This window comes from Oncorhynchus mykiss, chromosome 26, assembly GCF_057628025.1.
Source record: "Oncorhynchus mykiss isolate SJ-2025 chromosome 26, ASM5762802v1, whole genome shotgun sequence".
NCBI classification, from domain to species: Eukaryota; Metazoa; Chordata; class Actinopteri; order Salmoniformes; family Salmonidae; genus Oncorhynchus; species Oncorhynchus mykiss.
Window position 1 is genome coordinate 36,647,384 of NC_143047.1, and position 17,860 is coordinate 36,665,243.

A 17,860-nucleotide genomic window follows, 5' to 3' on the forward strand; every position below is an offset into this window, starting at 1 on the left:
CGTGACCAGCCGTGTATTCAAGCTTCCCTGTCAGACCAGCCGTGACCAGCCGTGTATTCAAGCTTCCCTGTCAGACCAGCCGTATATTCAAGCTTCCCTGTCAGACTAGCCGTGACCAGCCGTGTATTCAAGCTTCCCTGTCAGACCAGCTGTGTATTCAAGCTTCCCTGTCAGACCAGCCGTGACCAGCCGTGTATTCAAGCTTCCCTGTCAGACCAGCCGTGACCAGCCGTGTATTCAAGCTTCCCTGTCAGACCAGCCGTATATTCAAGCTTCCCTGTCAGACTAGCCGTGACCAGCCGTGTATTCAAGCTTCCCTGTCAGACCAGCTGTGTATTCAAGCTTCCCTGTCAGACCAGCCGTGACCAGCCGTGTATTCAAGCTTCCCTGTCAGACCAGCTGTGTATTCAAGCTTCCCTGTCAGACCAGCCGTGTATTCAAGCTTCCCTGTCAGACCAGCCGTGTATTCAAGCTTCCCTGTCAGACCAGCCGTGTATTCAAGCTTCCCTGTCAGACCAGCCGTGTATTCAAGCTTCCCTGTCAGACCAGCCGTGTATTCAAGCTTCCCTGTCAGACCAGCCGTGTATTCAAGCTTCCGTCAGACCAGCTGTGACCAGCCATGTATTCAAGCTTCCCTGTCAGACCAGCCGTGTATTCAAGCTTCCGTCAGACCAGCTGTGACCAGCCATGTATTCAAGCTTCCCTGTCAGACCAGCCGTGTATTCAAGCTTCCGTCAGACCAGCTGTGACCAGCCATGTATTCAAGCTTCCCTGTCAGACCAGCCGTGTATTCAAGCTTCCGTCAGACCAGCTGTGACCAGCCATGTATTCAAGCTTCACAAATGTCTTCTGAATGAACTATCGTTTCAGATCCAGACGTTTAAAGACATTATTCTGCAGAAAGACAACAAGCTAATGGAGGTCAACCAGATGCATGAGCAGGAGCTCTTCAAGTTGGCCGCCAAGTCTGACGCCAGTGCTGATCTGGAACAGGTAAACTAGACTAGAGGATTTACCACTGTTACTTTTGTTTTACCATTAAAATGACCAGTAAAATCTACTATGAACCCACTTTAAATTGTCCTTATTCCGTGAAGTTACTCTATTCATTCTGAACTCTGTAACCCGGCTGCATGCTAGCTGTAGATACACTATAGATTATTCTATCTTAGGTCATTGGAAGGAACATTCTGTTTCAAAACAGTTATACATCCAGCGAATTGTACCAAAAGTGAAACATTTCCAGTTACAACATGCAATGTCCTAGTGTGACCACAAGATCAAGTTGTGATATACAGTATCACTGCTGTGCACCGTGGGTAGTGTAGTTGCTGACATGGCTGTCTGTCCTCCCCAGCTCCTGAAGGCTCTGAAACAGAAACTACATGAGAAGGAGGAGGTGCTGCAGGGTAAAAACCAGGTGATTGATGTCCTCCAGGGGGAGGTGGACTCCAGAGACCAGCAGATCAAGGTGAGGGGTTATTTAAATAGGTCAAACTTTATTTAAGGTGAACTATCCCTTTAAGGGGTCCTCTTTGTGTCTCAGGTGGAGCATGGCGCTTGCACCGCCTGGACCAGGGGGTTTGTTTCCCGCTGGGGCCACCCATATGAAGAATGTATGCACACATGACTGTACACTGTTAACACTGTCACTTTGGATAAAAACTTCTGCTAAAAGGCATATATTATGATATATTATAAGGAACCACATGGGTGTTAACAGCTATACCCATTGGAAGGGTGGGCCACAACAATATGGACTACGTTCCAATTCTCTTTCTTTCTCCCAAAGTGTGTGTCCACTTCCAAACCTTCCTGCATACATTTAACAATGACGAGAACTCTCTCCAGACTACTCTTACATCATTCCAATGCTATTAGATCCCTTACAGGGAGTGTGCAAGTGCACACTACTAGGAAGAGGGTGGAGAATCAAGGATACAGTCTTGGTGATGGCTACTACTATAATGAATAATAATTTGGTTGGTGCTTATATTTGTCCTATTTCATACACATACAAGTGTGTATTAATACGCCTGTGTGAATTCTAAATGTGTTTTTTGCGTATCCCATCTCTCCGGACACCCTCGGAGAGTGGCGTGACGGCCAGGGTCTGCCACTATCAACGGTGACCCTGGACTAATTAACTTCAGATGAGGGAGACCAATCCCCTTATGATGGAATCTCTCTCGCGACAACCCTAGCTTAGAACAGTGATCACCAATTGTCCCTCCTTCCCTCATCCATCCCTCTCTATCCCCTCCTCCTGCTCTACCCTCATCCCTCCTTTTCTCTCCCAGGACCTTGTGGAGCGGGCGCGGCGGCTGCAGGTGGAGCGCGAGAGCCTCGGGTCCAAGATGGAGGCTGAGAAGCACGTGATGCGGGCTCAGCTGCGTGACCTCTTGGAGAAGCATCAGGGCGAGCTGCGCCGTGCCGCCGAGTGCCACGAGGCCCAGCTGGCCGAGCGGGAGCAGGCACTTCGCGGGCAGCTACAGGAGGAGCTGGGAAGGACCCCTGTCGCCGAGCTTCAGACCCAAACGCAAGCAGGGAGCGGCGGGGATTCTCCAGCCACGGCCCAGAGGATGAACGAGCTGGAAGGTAGGTAGTCGGTACAGGTGTGGACAGATACACACACATTCTGCAGACCATAGGATGCTTATATAATGTTGATGGGCTTCCTGGGATGTTAAGCTCTTCTTCAGGTCTTGTGAAGATCTCATGATCTGCTTTTCTCCTGTCACTCTCCTTTCTCTCTCTGACTCCCCCCCTTCTTTCTCTCTCTGTCTCCCCACCTTCTTTCTCTCTCTGTCTCCCCCCTTCTTTCTCTCTCTGTCTCCCCCCCTTCTTTCTCTCTCTGTCTCCCCCCCTTCTTTCTCTCTCTGTCTCCCCCCCTTCTTTCTCTCTCTGTCTCCCCACCTTCTTTCTCTCTCTGTCTCCCCACCTTCTTTCTCTCTCTGTCTCCCCCCCTTCTTTCTCTCTCTGTCTCCCCCCCTTCTTTCTCTCTCTCTCTCCCCCCCTTCTTTCTCTCTCTGTCTCCCCCCCTTCTTTCTCTCTCTGTCTCCCCCCCTTCTTTCTCTCTCTGTCTCCCCACCTTCTTTCTCTCTCTGTCTCCCCACCTTCTTTCTCTCTCTGTCTCCCCACCTTCTTTCTCTCTCTGTCTCCCCCCCTTCTTTCTCTCTCTTTCTTCCCCCCTTCTTTCTCTCTCTGTCTCCCCCCTTCTTTCTCGTCTCTCGCAGCACAAGCCAAGCTGAAATCTGAGGAGGCCAGTAAATCGGAAGCCAAGTTCCTAAAGATAAAAGCCTGGTCAAAGTCTCGTATTCGACAGCTGGAGGACGAGCTGAGGAAAAGCCAGGTAAGAGATCCAGTTATATCTAGCAAACTAATTGTAACATTTTAAATAGGCGGGATGAGTACATTTATAATCAGCAGCGTGATGATCAATGTTATAACTTTTCTGTAACAATGGTCTGTGAGAAGAGGGCAATTATTTTAGCAGAGTTTAATTCAGAGCTCCCATCTATTTAGACTTCTATGATTAGTATGCTCAGAGGGCACGTGTCTTTGGGAGAGCGAAAATGTTGCCCTGAATGTCGTACACGTTTAGTCTCATTCAAGAACCAGACATGTTGCGCTGAGCTTCCCTTGACCTGTGAACTTTGACCCTCCTCCTAGTCTGGCAGAGTGGGCCCTGACGTGACGTCCCTGCGTAGCCGCGTCACGGATCTGGAGGAGGAGCGGGAGGAGACGCTGTGGAAGCTGGAGCAGTACGACGAGATCAAGGCCAAGAACGGTGAGGAGAGTCTTCAACTATCATCAATCACCTGACTACACTTATCTGGACCATGGTGTAATGAACTTAACACTTACAAAACTAGCTAGCACGTTATCTTATTGTGGACTTCTCCTTGGTGTTATCATTTATAACTCTTTAAAAAATGATGTGTTAATTGGGTATTTAGCAAACACCCCACCCCTCTTTTGTCTAGCGTTTTTGGAGAATTTAGCAACGCTAGAAAAAAAAGCATTTTATTTTTTTATTTTACCTTTATTTAACCAGGCAAGTCAGTTAAGAACAAATTCTTATTTTCAATGACGGCCTAGGAACAGTGGGTTAACTGCCTGTTCAGGGGCAGAACGACAGATTTGTACCTTGTCAGCTCGGGGATTTGAACTTGCAACCTTCCGGTTACTAGTCCAACGCTCTAACCACTAGGCTACCCTGCCGCCCCTTTTCAAAGTGAAAAGGGTTTTATTTTCTCTTTAACAAAAGGCTTTTCTACTGCAGATGTTCTCTGTACTGAAACTAATCTCTGTGTCGTCTGGTGAGGATTTACAAGAGGTTTGAAGACCATCTAAATGAGCAACGGCTCCCCATGTTTACAAGTGATCTGTTTCAGCCTTGTACATCTGTATGTTATTTTGGTCGCTTGTTCTGTTTGATCTTTGTCAATGTACCTTCAGCGTGTTATTCAGAATCTGTTTACATTGTGTTCTGTCTCTAACATGTCCTCTGTCCTCCTGTAGATGTACTGGAGGAGGTTAACATGTCCTCTGTCCTCCTGTAGATGTACTGGAGGAGGTTAACATGTCCTCTGTCCTCCTGTAGATGTACTGGAGAAGGTTAACATGTCCTCTGTCCTCATGTAGATGTGCTGGAGGAGGTTAACATGCCCTCTGTCCTCCTTTAGATGTACTGGAGGAGGTTAACATGTCCTCTGTCCTCATGTAGATGTGCTGGAGGTGGTTAACATGTCCTCTGTCCTCATGTAGATGTGCTGGAGGAGGTTAACATGTCCTCTGTCCTCCTGTAGATGTACTGGAGGAGGTTAACATGTCCTCTGTCCTCCTGTAGATGTACTGGAGAAGGTTAACATGTCCTCTGTCCTCATGTAGATGTGCTGGAGGAGGTTAACATGCCCTCTGTCCTCCTTTAGATGTACTGGAGGAGGTTAACATGTCCTCTGTCCTCATGTAGATGTGCTGGAGGTGGTTAACATGTCCTCTGTCCTCATGTAGATGTGCTGGAGGAGGTTAACATGTCCTCTGTCCTCCTGTAGATGTACTGTAGGAGGTTAACATGTCCCCTGTCCTCATGTAGATGTACTGGAGGAGGTTAACATGTCCTCTGTCCTCATGTAGATGTTAACATGTCCTCTGTCCTCCTGTAGATGTACTGGAGGAGGTTAACATGTCCTCTGTCCTCATGTAGATGTGCTGGAGGTGGTTAACATGTCCTCTGTCCTCATGTAGATGTACTGGAGGAGGTTAACATGTCCTCTGTCCTCATGTAGATGTGCTGGAGGAGGTTAACATGTCCTCTGTCCTCATGTAGATGTGCTGGAGGTGGTTAACATGTCCTCTGTCCTCATGTAGATGTGCTGGAGGTGGTTAACATGTCCTCTGACATTATGTAGATGTTAACATGCCCTCTGACCTTATGTAGATGTTAACATGTCCTCTGACCTTATGTAGATGTTAACATGCCCTCTGACCTTATGTAGATGTTAACATGTCCTCTGTCCTCCTGTAGATGTACTGGAGGCCAAGCTGGTGGTGTACGAGGAGCAGCAGAGGAAGATGGCCTCCGACCTGGAGCAGGTCACCAAGAGAGCCGCCTCTCAGGTCAGAGTTCAAACCCCACCAGACGGTACCCCCAACATGCACTGCAACGAGGAAGTACCACCTACATCCCGGCATGCAGTGCAGTAGTGGTATCGAGTCATGATACTTGATACTCAATGTTGGGGAAACCAGTGAGGGGTAGATGGGTTCATCTATGGATGCATACCTTGACTGTCACTCAAGGTTTCCATTAACCAGTAATCGCCGGCTTTACCCCCCCATCTGGTAATTGAAGCGCGTTTTACATTCACCAATCAAGTGCATAGGCAGGCTTCAGCATGTCCCACACCACTTTGCAATGAGCTGGAAGCAGTATGCATTTTGCAGATGTATACTTAATTGTTTGAAACCTGAATGTTTTGCTTCATATTGTGAGGCATGTCTTACCTTGCATCAAAGTAGCCTAAAGTATTTTAGAAAGACTTCCTTATGCCATTGAAACCAGCAGCCTGTTTCTCTCATCTTCTATTGGTTTTCAAATCAACTTTGTTTCATTGACCAGTTGCCAAACTTCAACCCTCGTCATATTAGCAGCCCGTGCTAGTTGTTGCATCATTAGATCTGTTACGGTGCGTGAATGAGGACCCAAAAGCGAATTAACTTAAACAGAGCTTCTTTAATTACCAAACATAGGTAGGCTCAGACGGACCGGCAGATTCCGACAGGACAAGACAAGGTTACAGCAAACATGACGACAGTCTGGTTCAGGCATGAAACACAACAAACAAGAATCCGACAAGGACAGGAACAAAAACAGAGAGAGATATAGGGGACTAATCAGAGGGAAAAGGGGAACAGGTGGGAGAAGGGGTGACGAGGTAGTCAAGAGGAGACAAGGAACAGCTGGGGGAAAGCGGGGGAGAAAAGGTAACCTAACAACGACCAGCAGAGGGAGACAGGGTGAAGGGAAAGGACAGAGACAAGACACAACATGACAGTACATGACAGTACCCCCCCACTCACCGAGCGCCTCCTGGCGCACTCGAGGAGGAAACCTGGCGGCAACGGAGGAAATCCTCGATCAGCGCACGGTCCAGCACGTCCCGAGAGGGAACCCAACTCCTCTCCTCAGGACCGTACCCCTCCCAATCTACGAGGTACTGGTGACCACGGCCCCGAGGACGCATGTCCAAAATTCTACGGACCCTGTAGATGGGTGCGCCCTCGACAAGGATGGGGGGGGGGGGGGGAAGACGAGCGGGGGCGCGAAGGACGGGCTTGATGCAGGAGACATGGAAGACCGGGTGGACGCGACGAAGGTATCGCGGAAGAAGAAGTCGAACTGCGACAGGATTAATGACCCGAGAAATACGGAACGGACCAATGAACCGCGGGGTCAACTTGCGAGAAGCCGTCTTAAGGGGAAGGTTCTGAGTGGAGAGCCAAACTCTCTGACCGCGACAATATCTAGGACTCTTAGTTCTACGCTTATTAGCAGCCCTCACAGTCTGCGTCCTATAACGGCAAAGTGCAGACCTGACCCTCTTCCAGGTGCGCTCGCAACGTTGGACAAAAGCCTGAGCGGAGGGGACGCTGGACTCGGCGAACTGAGATGAGAACAGCGGAGGCTGGTACCCGAGGCTACTCTGAAAAGGAGATAGCCCGGTCGCAGACGAAGGAAGCGAGTTGTGGGCATATTCCGCCCAGGGGAGCTGTTCTGACCAAGACGCAGGGTTGCGAAAAGAAAGACTGCGTAAGATGCGACCAATAGTCTGATTGGCCCGTTCTGCTTGACCGTTAGACTGGGGGTGAAAGCCGGAAGAGAGACTGACGGAAGCCCCAATCAAACGGCAAAACTCCCTCCAAAATTGAGACGTGAATTGCGGACCTCTGTCCGAAACGACGTCTGACGGAAGGCCATGAATTCTGAAAACATTCTCGATGATGATTTGTGCCGTCTCTTTAGCAGAAGGAAGCTTAGCAAGGGGAATGAAATGAGCCGCCTTAGAGAACCTATCGACAACCGTAAGAATAACAGTCTTCCCCGCTGACGAAGGCAGTCCGGTGACAAAATCTAAGGCGATGTGAGACCACGGTCGAGAGGGAATAGGAAGCGGCCTGAGACGGCCGGCAGGAGGAGAGTTACCGGACTTAGTCTGCGCGCAGACCGAACAAGCAGCCACGAAACGACGCGTGTCATGCTCCCGGGTGGGCCACCAAAAACGCTGGCGAATGGAAGCAAGCGTACCCCGAACGCCAGGGTGGCCGGCTAACTTGGCAGAGTGAGCCCACTGAAGAACGGCCAGACGAGTAGGAACGGGAACGAAAAGAAGGTTCCTAGGACAAGCGCGCGGCGACGGAGTGTGAGTGAGCGCTTGTTTTACCTGCCTCTCAATTCCCCAGACAGTCAACCCGACAACACGCCCCTCAGGGAGAATCCCCTCGGGGTCAGTGGAGGCTACTGAAGAACTGAAGAGACGAGACAAAGCATCAGGCTTGGTGTTCTTAGAGCCCGGACGATAAGAAATCACGAACTCGAAACGAGCGAAAAACAGCGCCCAACGCGCCTGACGCGCATTAAGTCGTTTGGCAGAACGGATGTACTCAAGGTTCCTATGGTCAGTCCAAACGACAAAAGGAACGGTCGCCCCCTCCAACCACTGTCGCCATTCGCCTAGGGCTAACCGGATGGCGAGCAGTTCGCGGTTACCCACATCATAGTTACGTTCCGACGGCGACAGGCGATGAGAAAAATACGCGCATGGGTGGACCTTGTCGTCAGAGAGGGAGCGCTGAGAAAGAATGGCTCCCACGCCCACCTCTGACGCGTCAACCTCGACAACGAACTGTCTAGAGACGTCAGGTGTAACAAGGATAGGAGCGGATGTAAAACGATTCTTGAGGAGATCAAAAGCTCCCTGGGCGGAAACGGACCACTTAAAGCACGTCTTGACAGAAGTAAGGGCTGTGAGAGGAGCTGCCACCTGACCGAAATTACGGATGAAACGACGATAGAAGTTCGCGAAGCCGAGAAAGCGCTGCAGCTCGACGCGTGACTTAGGGACGGGCCAATCAATGACAGCTTGGACCTTAGCGGGATCCATCTTAATGCCTTCAGCGGAAATAACAGAACCGAGAAATGTGACGGAGGAGGCATGAAAAGTGCACTTCTCAGCCTTCACAAAAAGACAATTCTCTAAAAGGCGCTGGAGGACACGTCGAACGTGCTGAACATGAATCTGGAGTGACGGTGAAAAAATCAGGATATCGTCAAGGTAAACGAAAACAAAGATGTTCAGCATGTCTCTCAGGACATCATTGACTAATGCCTGAAAGACAGCTGGAGCGTTAGCGAGGCCGAAAGGAAGAACCCGGTATTCAAAGTGCCCTAACGGAGTGTTAAACGCCGTCTTCCACTCGTCCCCCTCCCTGATGCGCACGAGATGGTAAGCGTTACGAAGGTCCAACTTAGTGAAAAACCTGGCTCCCTGCAGGATCTCGAAGGCTGAAGACATAAGAGGAAGCGGATAACGATTCTTCACTGTTATGTCATTCAGCCCTCGATAATCTATGCAGGGGCGCAGAGACCCGTCCTTCTTCTTGACAAAAAAAAACCCCGCTCCGGCGGGAGAGGAGGAGGGGACTATGGTACCGGCGTCAAGAGCTACAGACAAATAATCTTCGAGAGCCTTACGTTCGGGAGCCGACAGAGAGTATAGTCTACCCCGGGGGGGGGGTGGTTCCCGGAAGGAGATCAATACCACAATCATACGACCGGTGTGGAGGAAGAGAGGTGGCCCTGGACCGACTGAACACCGTGCGCAGATCGTGATATTCCTCCGGCACCCCTGTCAAATCACCAGGCTCCTCCTGTGAAGAAGAGACAGAGGAAACAGGAGGGATAGCAGACATTAAACATTTCACATGACAAGAGACGTTCCAGGAGAGGATAGAATTACTAGACCAATTAATGGAAGGATTATGACAAACTAGCCAGGGATGGCCCAAAACAACAGGTGTAAAAGGTGAACGAAAAATTAAAAAAGAAATGGTTTCACTATGATTACCAGAAACAGTGAGGGTTAAAGGTAGCGTCTCACGCTGAATCCTGGGGAGAGGACTACCATCCAGGGCGAACAAGGCCGTGGGCTCCTTTAACTGTCTGAGAGGAATGTCATGTTCCCGAGCCCAGGTCTCGTCCATAAAACAGCCCTCCGCCCCAGAGTCTATTAAGGCACTGCAGGAAGCTGACGAACCGGTCCAGCGTAGATGGACCGACAAGGTAGTGCAGGATCTTGAAGGAGAGACAGGAGTAGTAGCGCTCACCAGTAGCCCTCCGCTTACTGACGAGCTCTGGCCTTTTACTGGACATGAAGTGACAAAATGACCAGCGGAACCGCAATAGAGACAGAGGCGGTTGGTGATTCTCCGTTCCCTCTCCTTAGTCGAGATGCGGATACCTCCCAGCTGCATGGGCTCAGCACCCGAGCCGGCAGAGGAAGATGGTAGTGATGCGGAGAGGGGAGCGACGGAGAGCGCGAGCTCCTTTCCACGAGCTCGGTGACGAAGATCAACCCGTCGCTCAATGCGAATAGCGAGTTCAATCAAGGAATCCACGCTGGAAGGAACCTCCCGGGAGAGAATCTCATCCTTTACCTCTGCGCGGAGACCCTCCAGAAGACGAGCGAGCAAGGCCGGCTCGTTCCAGCCACTGGAGACAGCAAGAGTGCGAAACTCAATAGAGTAGTCTGTTATGGATCGATTGCCTTGACATAGGGAAGACAGGGCCCTGGAAGCCTCCTCCCCAAAAACAGATCGATCAAAAACCCGTATCATCTCCTCCTTAAAGTCCTGATACTGGTTAGTACACTCAGCCCTTGCCTCCCAGATTGCCGTGCCCCACTCACGAGCCCGTCCAATAAGGAGAGATATGACGTAGGCGACACGAGCAGTGCTCCTGGAGTAAGTGTTGGGCTGGAGAGAAAACACAATATCACACTGGGTGAGGAACGAGCGGCATTCAGTGGGCTCCCCAGAGTAACACGGCGGGTTATTGATTCTGGGCTCCGGAGATTCGAAAGCCCTGGAAGTGGCCGGTGGATCGAGGCGGAGATGGTGAACCTGTTCTGTGAGGTTGGAGACTTGGGTGGCCAGGGTCTCAACGGCATGTCGAGCAGCAGACACTTCCTGCTCGTGTCTGCCTAGCATCGCTCCCTGGATCCCGACGGCTGAGTGGAGAGGATCCGAAGTCGCTGGGTCCATTCTTGGTCGGATTCTTCTGTTACGGTGCGTGAATGAGGACCCAAAAGCGAATTAACTTAAACAGAGCTTCTTTAATTACCAAACATAGGTAGGCTCAGACGGACCGGCAGATTCCGACAGGACAAGACAAGGTTACAGCAAACATGACGACAGTCTGGTTCAGGCATGAAACACAACAAACAAGAATCCGACAAGGACAGGAACAAAAACAGAGAGAGATATAGGGGACTAATCAGAGGGAAAAGGGGAACAGGTGGGAGAAGGGGTGACGAGGTAGTCAAGAGGAGACAAGGAACAGCTGGGGGAAAGCGGGGGAGAAAAGGTAACCTAACAACGACCAGCAGAGGGAGACAGGGTGAAGGGAAAGGACAGAGACAAGACACAACATGACAGTACATGACAAGATCTCCCTGCTAAATGTTTGTCTCTGTCTCATGAACTTGCTGTCTGGTGCGGTCCGTTAATTGCATTAGGGAACAAACATTCGCCTGTAGCCTACTGCCTTGTGCGCGTTGCTGCACTTCTAATGTGAAGAAATAATAGTTTATCAACATTTCAAGCTAAATGTTCTGATCTGTTGCATCATCCTCATTGCTTTTTAACGTTTTTTTGATGTATCCTAGTCCTACTTGTTGTAGGATTTTGGGATCTATCGTCCCACAACTGTCCCAGAGTCTGTTTGGAAAAGGCTATTTCTTTCTCACAAAGAAAGATAAGCTGAACAATAGAACAGGGTAACTTTTCTACTGTGGGGGATAGTAGATTGTCATAGACTAGTGATGTTGCTGTTGGTTTCTCCTTGTCGACTGAGGAACAGTAAACGTGGACAGTTATTCTAACATCTACAAAGTAAGAAGGAGGATTCATGGCGTTGTATCCTCCAGTTGTATGTTCTGTTCAGATGTATTACCGTAATCTAAATGGGATTTCTCAGCACCTTGGGTGGAGGACGTAATCAGGTTACGCACCCAATACAAATGGGTCCGGTACATTTCAAAATGATCGGGTAAATGTCTGGCGCCTCATTTTCCTCACAGAAACCCTGCTGGCACCGTACACCAAACACATCTGACACATCTATCCTATTGACCACTTCACTTCTCTGATGGAAAGACACTTGTTCTCAGATGAAATCAAACACCACATTCTCCTATGTTGAGTAATCCCTGGATGAGAATAAATACCTTATCTCTGGACCCAATACTTCCTCCACCCCCAAACCAATATCCTGCTTCCCATGTCTTTCTGATCCTACACACACTAGGCCAGCGAGTCAGGTAGCGCCGACGACGCCCAGAGCCAGGTGCTGGACTGGCAGGAGATGGTGTCGGAGGCGGTGACGGCCAGGGACCGTGCCCGCGAGGAAAAGGCCACCATGGCCCTGCGCATGAGCCACATGGAGGAGGAGAGAGAGGGTAAGGGCCCTGTCACCACTGGTGGGTGATCCACACACACACAGGGCGCACTGGCACTACCACACACCACAGACACTAAACCTCACCTCAGACCGAAATGCAACAGTCGTATCACCCAGAAGCCGCTAACCCGCCTCCCTCGACAACACAGAACACAGCTACCACTCCGTCCAAACCTTTTGTTATATACTGTCAAACAGCATACATCTTTTACCCAAGGAAACAGGGAGGAAGGAAGGTGGGAGGGAATTCTAGAGAAGTTATCTGTTAAAGTTCAATGTCTTCTGTTGTTGTTTGAGAGCCCCTCACTGTCCAACTGAGCATGTTTATTTTTTGTTTCATTTTTTTCCCTCCAACCATCCGTCCCCGGCGAGCTTTTCGTTCTGGCTCTGCGCCCCCCCCAACCCCTACCCCATGTCCTCCCCCCCTCCTCCTCCGCTCCCTGCTCCTGGGATGGGGGCAGCCAACAAGAACCTGTTTCCCATCAGTTTTGTGCATGCAGGCCCATCCCCCTCAGCAAAAGCCTGTGCCCACTGTACTGTCCTCAGTTTCCCAGGATCCTTTTCACCTCCTCCGGGGTAAACTGGAGGCAGTACAGTGGAGTCCTGTGCTTTTTATTTGTCCCTCTTCCTCCATGTAGTGTTTCTTTCTTTCAGTATCTTCCTCTCTTTTTAAGTTTCCTTCCCTCCCACTTTCCCCTCCCTCTCTCCTTCCTTCCGTCTCTCCTTCCTTCCCTCTCTCCTTCCTTCCCTCTCTCCTTCCTTCCCTCTCTCCTTCCTTCCCTCTCTCCTTCCTTCCCTCTCTCCTTCCTTCCCTCTCTCCTTCCTTCCGTCTCTCCCTCCCCCAACTTTCCCTGCCACTTTCGGACTCCGTTGACTTCATAATGACACTGTCCTTGAACTGATCTGCAAAACATATTAACACAACAAAATGACAAGGCTTCAATGGTGGTGGGAATGCTAACGCTAACACTGGAATTAGGACTAACTGAGGGCGGAGCTTGTATGGAAAAAAGAAATAAACCAATGATCTTCTTTATAAAAAATAAAGAAACCAATGATCTTGTTTATAAAGAATTAATAAACCAATCAAAAGAGCCCTAGAAGACTCTCCTCTAATAGAATTGTGAAATATCCTTATTGTTTAATTCATAGAAAGATGAGGCTATATCTAAACCACTAATAACACTAAAGTGAAAATTCTAGGCCACAGTTGTGATGTCATTGTGAGCATAGTTACTTGACAGATGATGTGGAATTATATAATATACTGACATAATAGCTTGAGGGAGTTTTGTGTCTTCTAACACACACACGCGCACACTGCAAGTGGTGCTGTTTTTCAACACTTTTGTCCTCTCCAATCATCTACCCATCTTTACTAACGCTTGCTAACCTCATTGTTGTCATTTGCCTGTGTAACGCTGCCACCCTTGCTGCTTTTAGTTGCTGAAGTAGCTAACTGTTGCAATATCTGATTGGTGCATTCCTACTCAAACTTGGTTTCTGGAGCTCATCTTAACATCTAAACAACAACTGGCTGTCAATGAAATATTGTCATGTCCATTCAATGATTGCTCATCACTTAATAAATTATATGGAGTCAATTCCATAAGTTCATTCTGTTAAAGGAGATTCCTTGGAATTCAAGAATCTAAAGAGTCCTCATTGAAAATAAATGACAATTGTTTTTATTCGCTTGGCTACATTGACCACTTTGCACTACCACATCTGCAATCCTCACCCAATGAAACCCTTCTCTCTGTCACCCAATGAAACCCTTCTCTCTGTCACCCAATGAAACCCCTTTCTCTGTCACTCTTTGCTTTTAGCTAGTCCTCCCCCACCCCTCCCACATCTACCTGATATCACAAAACAGATGGGAATGAGTTTTGTGCAAATTGTTGGCCCTGATTGATCAATTTGACATAAATGTGATTGCTACCCCCCCCCCCCCCCTTCCCCTTGATGGTCCAATACCACTGATAATTAAAAATGTAGTGACCACTGATCACAGTCCAATCACAATGTGGGCAGCTTTCAGTCGGAATGGCTGTGACCTCCCTGCTTTCCAGTATGCCAAATCACCATTGAAAATGTTGTTGCAGTACAGTCTCCTTGAGCCGTAAAGACATTGCAACCACTGCCCCAGCCCGCCCCCCTTCCATCCTCCTCGTGTTTGGTTGCTGCCTGTCTCCCTCCCTATTAGTTGTGCATGGCTTTGACCAGAAACTCTGCTTTTAGGAAAGTCTACACAGCCACACAATCCACACACACACACACATACACACACACACACACACACACACACACACACACACACACACACACACACACACGTATGTAAAGAACACACACTCATAGGAGTCTGGAGTGCTCTCTTTCTCTCCTCTCTGGAGTGAGTCTGCACGTTTCCTTGTGTGCAATGCTGCTGTTGTGTGTTCATCCACTGGGTGAGCGTACCTTTTTGCAGTCTTTCCCTCTTGTCTTTCACCCTCTCTCACTCGTCTCTCCCTATCCATCATCTCTGTCTCACTCCCTCCTTTCCCTGTATCATCTGTCTTTCTTAAACCATCCTCTATCTCTCCATCTCTGTCTCTCTATCCTCTATCTCTCCATCCTCTGTCTCTCCATCTGTCTCTCCATCTCTGTCTCTCCATCTCTGTCTCTCCATCTGTCTCGACATCTCTGTCTCGACATCTCTGTCTCTACATCTCTGTCTCTCCATCTCTGTCTCTCCATCTCTGTCTCTACATCTCTGTCTCCATCTCTGTCTCTACATCTCTCTCTCTCCATCTCTGTCTCCATATCTCTCTCTCCATCTCTGTCTCTCCATCTCTGTCTCTCCATCTCTGTCTCTCCATCTCTGTCTCTACATCTCTGTCTCTCCATCTCTCTACCTCCATCTCTCTACCTCCATCTCTCTACCCCCCTCCTGTAATGCATCTCTGGGGTTCAACTCTGTAACCCAAAAACACCCCCCTCATCGCTCCCTCCCCTTCCCTGTGGCACAAAACTGATTGAGGATGACTGGTTCTTTCCCGGCTGCTCCGATCCAGTGCTGGCCAGCCGGCAGCAGGAGTTGGAGGAGGAGCTGGTGCAGGCCCGGGGTCTCACAGGGCTACATAGGGGCGGCAAGAAAATGGGAGGCGCCGCCCACCAACACAGCCTGCAGGTACGGAGTAAAAGGGAGAGGGAGAATGAATGATGGAGGGGAGGTGGCAAGATGGGTGAGTGATTTGGCAGAAGGAGGGTGTGGTGAGTTCAGAGCTGGGAAGGAATAAGACAGCAATAATAATAACTCGGAGAGTGTGGTCACATGGTCACGGCCAGCAAGGATACCTGTAGATGATCAGTATAACAAGGGAGATTAAATGTTACTGTAGTTCTGTCTAACATTAGATTTGTACGCTGTCCTCTGTAACATCCCAGACAAAATGTACTTCAGTCACTAGACTAAAATGAGTATTGTCACCTCACCCCCACGCAGGAGGACTTTGAGTTTGATGGCAAGCAGGCGTTCCACCAGGACCCACACAGTGGCGGATCTGAGAGCACCACCCCGATGGAGGAGGGGGAGAACATGGGAGGTTGGTGGCCTGAGTACACTTCCCCCAACACAGGTGTGAGACCCACTAGTCAGTCTACGCTGGCATGCACGTTGTCGCTTTTTGTGCATTTGTCACCCAGCCACCACCATTTTGGGAGCTTGAGATGTTGTAGTCATTTGGGTTGTTTTTTTGTCATTCTGTCAACGTAGGCCTAACACTCCTCTGCCGTTTTGGGGGTTTTACATGTGGGTGTTTGTTCTCCCTCCAGTCTAACACATTCAACCCCAGAGTGGATACATTCCCTAAGGTTGACTCATCTGTGGGCTTTTGTGTTATCTCATCACAAGTTGAGGTGGTTATTATTTGAACATGTGCATGCTGGTTGAACTGGCTAGTATTTGGCTACGATGTTGGTCCATGTGGAATGCATTGAACTCTTGTCAGTTCATATGAATTTAGGTGGAGAGTTTCCCCCCGTCCGTGGTAAGTGTTTGGCATGCCCTGTCTGTTCTTCTTTTTCCTCTTATCTCCCCTTGTGTTTGACACATTCACTGTGTTGAAAGGTTCATGGTTTTTAATGGGACAAAAAATAGAAATAAATGTCCAAAAACCGGTGACCTTGCATGGGGCAAGTAGCAGGCCAACTATCATAAACATTGTAATCCATCACAACAATATGTTTGCATGGAAATGTTTCAGTTGTGACTGTATAAAGGGCTGTTTCTATGATTACAATTTGCATCCATTTTCGCTAACTATTGTTGATCATGATAGATAATTACCAGATTTCTCAACCATTGAGTTGATTTTTCTCTTTCTTGTCTATGCGACTGCCCTTGCAGGTGGCCTGCGGTCGGTAGTGGAGGAGTTGGAGCTGGAGAGGAACCAGCTGCAGGAACAGATCCTAGGACTGGAGGACCGCTGTCAGGACCTTGAGGACCGGCTGCAGCTGCAGGCTCGCATCGAGTCCCTACAGGTAAACTCTCATGTCTCACAGACCTGGTTGGACACTGATATCTCACGCCTTGTATACGTTTCAGAACCACATGCACCTTGCAGAATGCCACACTGTACCAAGATAGCCTCCATAAAGACACTTAAAGCAGGGGTTCCTAAACTTTTTTACTCAGGTCCCCGTTCCAGCATTGGGGGAACATCCCACGTCTGTTTCTATTGGCACAAGTACTGTTCATGACACAAACTGTTCATACATTTTGCAGGTTTAAAGCTTATTTCCTGAAATTCTACACATTTTGTCATGGGTTGTAGAGAAAATGTTGCGGTTTTAAAGCTAATTTGCTTGCTGTGGGCCAAAATACCAGCAACAGTGTGTGAAAACCTTGTGAAGACTTACAGAAAACGTTTGACCTCTGTCATTGCCAACAAAGGGTATATAACAAAGTATTGAGATAAACTTATTTTATTGACCAAATACTTATTTTCCACCATAATTTGCAAATAAATTCATAAAAAATCCTACAATGTGATTTTCTGGATTTTTTTTCTAATTTTGTCTGATGAAAATTACAGGCCTCTCTCATCTTTTTAAGTGGGAGAACTTGCACAATTGGTGGCTGACTAAATACTTTTTTGCCCCACTGCCATGTCTAATGTCATTTCATGTAATATTTGAGTGACTCGAACATTACTACAAAATCTGTGCTAAAACACCTAGCAAAAAAACATTAGCTGACATTTGCTAGTTGATCTGGACATTTCTGTTATAAATAGATCTCCAAGGTATACAATGACCGACATGACAAGAGGAATACTGATAATTTACTACCCAATTCGAAATGTCCCCTTGTCCATTCTATAATTACAACTTTCAAGAGTAAGTTGATAGCCGGACTGAGTTCCCTAAAAATAATATATAAAAAAAAAAATGTTGGGGGGGAACCCCACAGTTTACGAACCCCACTGTTTAGGAACCACTGACTTAAGGGATGTTTCTTTCTCCCCTCTCACACTTCCATACCACTCACCATATATTACCCTCTTATACCCTCCTATACCTCCTGGTCTGTTAATAAAAAGAAGCACATAACTGACTGGGGTTTACTTACCTGTA

The 17,860-nt window shown here is 48.5% G+C and overlaps 1 protein-coding gene across 5 annotated transcripts in view; it reads left to right on the forward strand.

Annotated features, from left to right (window-relative positions):
• LOC110506186 (uncharacterized) overlaps window positions 1-17,860 on the forward strand; it is a 59,012-nt gene that overhangs the window by 10,686 nt on the left and 30,466 nt on the right. For 3 of the 5 annotated variants that reach the window (XM_090222892.1, XM_090222893.1, XM_090222895.1), the window contains exons 8-17: window positions 871-993; window positions 1,358-1,471; window positions 2,301-2,598; window positions 3,237-3,352; window positions 3,673-3,790; window positions 5,531-5,622; window positions 12,089-12,239; window positions 15,298-15,413; window positions 15,729-15,861; window positions 16,632-16,765. In XM_090222892.1, the coding sequence (XP_090079018.1) occupies window positions 871-993; window positions 1,358-1,471; window positions 2,301-2,598; window positions 3,237-3,352; window positions 3,673-3,790; window positions 5,531-5,622; window positions 12,089-12,239; window positions 15,298-15,413; window positions 15,729-15,861; window positions 16,632-16,765 (1,395 nt within the window). The remainder of the gene's footprint in view (window positions 1-870; window positions 994-1,357; window positions 1,472-2,300; window positions 2,599-3,236; window positions 3,353-3,672; window positions 3,791-5,530; window positions 5,623-12,088; window positions 12,240-15,297; window positions 15,414-15,728; window positions 15,862-16,631; window positions 16,766-17,860) is intronic. The other 2 variants (XM_090222894.1, XM_090222896.1) reach the window with 1 other exon arrangement.